Source organism: Haliotis cracherodii, unplaced genomic scaffold (genome assembly GCF_022045235.1).
Source record: "Haliotis cracherodii isolate W230 unplaced genomic scaffold, xgHalCrac1.p SCAF_4, whole genome shotgun sequence".
Classification (NCBI taxonomy): Eukaryota; Metazoa; Mollusca; class Gastropoda; order Lepetellida; family Haliotidae; genus Haliotis; species Haliotis cracherodii.
Genome location: NW_027266297.1, coordinates 61,096,433 through 61,102,612, shown reverse-complemented (window position 1 = coordinate 61,102,612; position 6,180 = coordinate 61,096,433). Strand labels below are relative to the sequence as shown.

The following is a 6,180-nucleotide window of genomic DNA, read 5'->3' as shown; positions in this document are numbered from 1 at the left end:
TGTTTTTTCAAAATGTGTGCACTTAATTTCACAATTCGTGGCCATTTTCATAATAAGAAATTGGTGACATTTTTGCAATGGTGAACCCGTCTGTGTAACCAAAGACATCAATGATAATGTGTGTATATGTAACACCTACAACGTCAGGAGTATTCAAGACACTTTGATTAGACTTTAATAGCGTTAACACCATGTCTTGCATTTCCTTCGTTGTACAATCAAGTGATCTGTAAAAGAATATATGTGCACGGAATAAACTTGACAATATTAAAATGTTTTCTTCTTCCTTTTTTTTCACTTTATTCAAGTTTTTTAATTTGTTTTAGTGATAACACAAACGCTGCCCAGAGAGTTGGAACTAGATCTATCAGATCATATATCTTCAACCTTTCCGCGAGAAGTCCCTGTCAGTGAGTGAACAGCTGAAACCACATCCTTAAAATCCGGAACATTAGTGTTTTAATATTGGTATGAACTCAACAACAAAAAATAATATTAAGGGATAATAAATTACGAATGGGAAATTTGTTTCACTCCGTTTATCTTGTTCTAAACAAAATACATATTATTTATTCACGAATATTTCTAATGTTAATTCGCTAATTATTAAAGCAACATAAACACTCCCTGTGGATCTATCTGCGGCTCATATGACAGAACTAGCTTTGTGAAATTCAATACTATTTTCCTAAGTAATAAATAGATTACTAGTTTACATTTTCTTTTGTTAACCCTGCATTTTGTTACAAACTATTTTTAAATGTTTCTGATATAGAGAAGTCAAAACTGTTTTTAAAAAAAACTAGGAAACCAAATGTTTTCTATTCTGTGAACTTAACGGTGAAGGAAATTAGTTTATGTACCGAATTAGTTTTGTAACTAACCGTATGACTGGAAACCAGTGTTGTGCTTCAGCAGCTTGTTCACGTGACTGACATGATCAGTGTCTTTCGTGTTGTAAGGGATTCTTCGTTTTGTGGGCATAAGTAAATATCTGCATTTCGTCCTTCTTTTACACCCCACGTCGATAATGTAGCTGTTAGGGTTCGTGCTATTTTTGCAAGTGCAAAGTCGAAGGCTACCGATTCATAGCAAGTAGCGTAGTTGGCGAGAAGTCTTAGGAACAGACGATTGAAAAATAACATCTTATCTCATAACAATGACATAACATGCTTGCTTATTACCGAAAGCATTGATTTTGCACAAATGCATGCATAGACACAATATGAACAATCCAAAATATGAACATGATGAAAGATATCAGGGAAGCAGAATACGTTGTCGATTGTGTATGTATTTGCCAATGTATGAAGTACCCCAGGTACCTCACCGTATTGGCAAATGTACCCGAGGTACAATTCTGTACACACCTGGAGTAAAGAAATGTACACTGCTTGACAATATTAACAGCGTTGTAGTCAGTACAAGTCTATTTTCCCAACTCCCCAAAATGATTTCTTTGCAGACTTACATAGTCTAGACTTCCAGAGTGCCAAAAACCCAGTAAAATCTGTCGTGGCAGTACTTCAGAATTGCAGGATAATGCGCACACTGCTTTGTTTATGTGACATCAATACTTAAAGCAGTTTTGAGCATTGTGATGAAACGGGAACTGGTTTATATTATGTTATACCTGTGCTGATGAAGACCCCAGCTGAGTAGGACACTATTCACTATGCATGTTCAGTCATTTAGTTTTCTTTTATTGCATGAAAATTGCAAATGAGATTATTTTTCTATTTTAAAACGTTGAATCCATTTCTTTTGTGTTTTCAGATGTGAGTCACCAACATGTTCATTGCGTAGTAGAGTAAATTCCACAGATGTGCATCAATCAACAAATAACAAACAAGAAGGAAATGTCATGTAACCTCTCAAAGTGCATTTCATAATGGAGGTCCAAAACTTTGCAAACAATGTGATTGAATATCCACAAGAGTTTAATTACAACATAAACCATCCGTCTTTGTGTCTGCAACACACCGAAGTATTTCTTCTTGTTGCGATCAGGACAATCTTTGCCCATTATGATCGCCGAATGGCAATACGAGAGACATGGGGCAGCAAGCACAAGTACAAGGGCCTCCAGATACCTTTAGTGTTCATGTTTGGTGCCATGGGCAATAGAGATATTCAAAACTCAATTGAAAGGGAGAACAAAATATACAAAGATATCATCCAGGAAGACTTCATAGACAGTGACAATAACTTGACATTAAAGACTGCAATGTCCTACAAGTGGGCGAGTAAACATTGTCCTCATGCTTCATATGTCATGGTTGCAAATGACAACATCATTGTAGACATCTTCAAGCTGATACCTTATCTAAAATCGCAATCCCCATCAGCAGATAAATTCACTGTGTGTAATTTTCAGAAATGTTGTGAAGCACCTCCTCAAAGCCGATTTCTCAAATCCAATTATTTCAAGTACTATGGTAGATCTGAAGAAGTATGTAGCAGTGACGCCTATTTGGCGCCTATAGGAGTGGTGGACAAGTTGTTTCAGGCCTCTTTGTCCACTCCCAGGTTTGGACCAGACCAGGCCTGGATGGGAGTAGTGGCCAGAGAGGCTGGAATCACTTTCCAGAACACTGCCAGTGCCTTTGTTGGGATTGATGACAAAACACCAGTACTCAAGAAATTCATGGGAGTGGATTATTTGACAAGCCCAGCAATGATTGGAGTTGTTGGAGATGAGTTCCTGGGCAAGGAGGCAACGATAATGCGACATCTGTGGCGGATCATTCAAGAGCACCACACACGCATGCAGCTGTCGAGTGTGTACCATGCGCAATTCCCATCCAAGTCCTCTGACTCCAGCAGTGTCCTGGTGCTGGCAGTGTCCCTCATGTTTGTCGATCTCATGGTTGTAGTCATCATATTCCTCCTTATCTTCTGCAAGAAGAAACACAGAAGGAAGGTCCTGCATTGACTGATCTCATTCCTCATGTTTATCCCATTATGCAGAACAAGAACACATTGATGCAGACAACTGTCTGTGATGTGATGGTTAGACTTTTATAGACAGATGTTTAGCACAGACAGAAACACAAACACAATATTCAGCAATATGTTCAGTAATATTATCATTGCTTTACCATTCTGATAAGGGTCAGGGCCCACTTTCACAAAATGATCTTAGTGCTAAGATGATCATAACCCTTCTTTAACATAGGCTTACGATAGTCGTAGCGCTAAGATCGCTTTGTGCAAGTGGGCCCAGATGGCATAACTTAATTCAACTTTTCATCAACTGATTATTTAATTTATTACAATTTGGGTGAAAAGTATTTACGAATAAATTTCAAAAGTAAATGCAAGTAGTTGACAAACACAAATTATCAGAGCTGTAAGTCTAAATAATAAGGAAGAATTAGGTTAATAGTGAGACAAGATAATTATTGCAATAGAGTTAGGAATGAATAGCAGTAGGTGCTCGACTGAGTAAATTTCAATGATCTCACATAGTATGCAATCATTTTCACCCCACATGCTTTGCTGACTGACTGATTTACCAGTCACTGAATCTATACATGATGTAGATAGCGTGGCAAATGAAACACTTAGACACTTGCAAGATGTACCATGTGTCCATGAATGTTTTTATTGTGCACAGTATATCTTTTATAGTCTTTCAAGAGAATCATACCACAAGTACTATCTATGTTAGTAGAATGACAGTGCAATGCATATTCTTATGCAATAACCATGATAACCAGGACATTAATGGAAGAGCTGTGAAATGGCAGACATGTCACTGGAGCATGTAGTACGATACAGTGAATCATTTAGCTCTACAGTTGAAATAATCAATCTGCTCTCTGCAACAGAAAGCCCTGTGGCCACGAGACAAGATTGTTTAATATATGTTTGTATACACGAGAAGGGCAATTTAGAAAAGCTCATCTTCTAGAGATTGTACAGGCTTTGATATTTTACATCGATCAGTATCACACTATTTTATAAATGAGGATCATGACGTCAGTTTATCTGCAGGTCTTCTGAAATAGCATTGGACCTGTTGTATTTTTTCTACAATTTTTCTGTTTTTACTGTTCTTCATGTTGGTTGCTTTAACTGAATACACTATTGTAACAAATTATCAGACAGTTTACCATATTTTCTTATGACCACTGATTACCAAAGAAATTCTGTTATGAATTGTTTAAGCAATCAGCAGGAACAAAGAATTGTTTTGTCTGTAGGCCTTAATGATCATGATGTTCATTTGTTTACATGTGTGATAATCACATTAAACATATATTCCTGCTTGGTTATGTATGACATTTAGAGTATCACCATGTTTAGATTTGTATTCACATTGCCAAATTGATGATTCTATGCAATAAGTAGAAATGTTTTTGTGATGGGGATTTTGTGACTAGACAAGAGAGTAGTGCTATTCATGTGTTGCTGTGTCTCATGTATGTAGCATGGTTGTATCAGGGCATTATATAGGATGTGTGACATGTAGATCAGGTTTGTCATTTTGCCAGCATGGGCCACTCGTGAGGCACTGCATTTTGCACACTTGAGTCTCTTAATCATTCAAGAATCAACGATGCGGCTCAGGTGTCCCCTTCAACTCAATCAAAGGTGCAGCAATTTTCTGTCAGAGTTGCAACCCTTATTCATGCCAGGATCTGCTGGTAGTGTGTTTTAGTCCCTGATTTGGCAAGAATGTCGGCCTTGGTTTGTCGGCACCATTGCCTTGCTGTATTTCTGTAGAAGTAAGCATCACTTCACTGCTTTCCACACTGATATAACCACATAATAACTGAAACAATGTTCAAAGCAGCTTTGAACCTCATTCACTCATTCAATTAAGGTTTGTCTTCACCAATCCATGCTTGTCGTAAGAGGCAACTAATGGAATCGAGTTGTCAGGCTTGGTGACTCGGTTGATGCATGTCATTGTATTCCAGTTGTGTAGATCGATGCTCATGATGTCAATCACCTGACTTGTCTGGTCCAGACTTGATTATTTACAGACCACCGTCATATACTTGGAATATTGCTGAAATACTGCTGTATACTGTGTTCAAGAGCAAATAAACTGCATGATAAGAACAGAAATGCAGTGTGTAATATTGGAGACAATTGTGCTTCTTGGTATCCACATTTAGATATATTGTAACACCACACATTGAGTCGGTGTCATCATGCAAGACATATGCTACAATGCCATCCCCTCTGAATCTGAGCCAAAAGCAACCAGCAAAAAAGAAAATATTAAAATCAAAGGACCCATGACATTAAAACTCGTTTCCAGTTGCACTCCAGTACTTTTTTATGGGGCGGTTGGGTAGCCTAGTGGTCAAAGTGGACATGGGTACAATGTTTGAAGCCCATTTCTGGTGTCCCCCGCTGGAATATTGCTAAAAGCTGCGTAAACCCAAACTCACTCACTCACCCAGTACTTTTTATCCTTTATATAAGTCAATGAAAATAGGACCAGTGTCCCCATGACGACCAAAGTTTATTTCCACATCTGATGTAAGGCATAATTTCTTCTAAACTACTGAGATGTATTCAGCTGAATGTGTAATTAGATATGACTGGATTAAGTACAATTACAGGCATGAGCTGTAAGTGCTGTTGGATTGCTATGCGGGTGGCTGCACCATTCAAGTTTCACCATTCAATATGCAGAGTTGTATCCCTTGGTCACGCTTATGGTTCAAATGGTACATTAACCCGATCATAAGCTTTGGTTTGTTACCTATGATTGTCCAACCATCCATGACATGGCTTACATGCTTTGACATGACAGAAACATTCTTTTGAACACAACCTTAAACCTAACTCACTCACTCACGCAACACAATCTTAAACGTCACTCACTCACTCAAAGGTCAACAATGTGTCTGAAGTTTGCTTGTCCATCATAAGAATGATATTCTTCACTAAACGTGCTATACCAAGCAATGTACAATTTCCTTGTATTTTTCAAACATTTTTCCAAGCTAATATACAGGATATTGTATATTCCCCAGGGAGTTGGGAATGAAAATCAAGTCCACTCTGGACCACTGACTGGGGTAATAATGGTTTAGTGCCATAAGCTTTCACTTGGTGAATGGAATCTAGTACACTATATATGGACTCATTATAAATATAGTACATGTTGTGACGCACTTGTTCTGGAGATGGTCATTGATTAAGACTCACAGATGA

The 6,180-nt window shown here is 37.9% G+C and overlaps 1 protein-coding gene across 2 annotated transcripts; it reads left to right on the top strand.

Moving 5' to 3' along the window:
- The first annotated feature begins 891 nt into the window (after positions 1-891).
- LOC139479132 (beta-1,3-galactosyltransferase 1-like) lies at positions 892-4,026 on the top strand. 2 transcript variants are annotated; one of them, XM_071261908.1, is made up of 2 exons: positions 892-957; positions 1,777-4,026. In XM_071261908.1, exon 2 carries the CDS (start codon positions 1,892-1,894, stop codon positions 2,933-2,935), a length of 1,044 nt encoding a protein of 347 aa, XP_071118009.1. In that variant the 5' UTR covers positions 892-957; positions 1,777-1,891; the 3' UTR covers positions 2,936-4,026. The 2 variants fall into 2 exon arrangements, with proteins under 2 accessions (XP_071118009.1, XP_071118008.1); XM_071261907.1 differs by having other exon boundaries at positions 898-986.
- The last annotated feature ends 2,154 nt before the right edge of the window (positions 4,027-6,180 follow it).

Excerpts from the sequence above, each read along its gene's own strand:
- LOC139479132 (XM_071261908.1), top strand. The coding sequence starts at position 1,892 with ATGGAGGTCCAAAACTTTGCAAACAATGTGATTGAATATCCACAAGAG.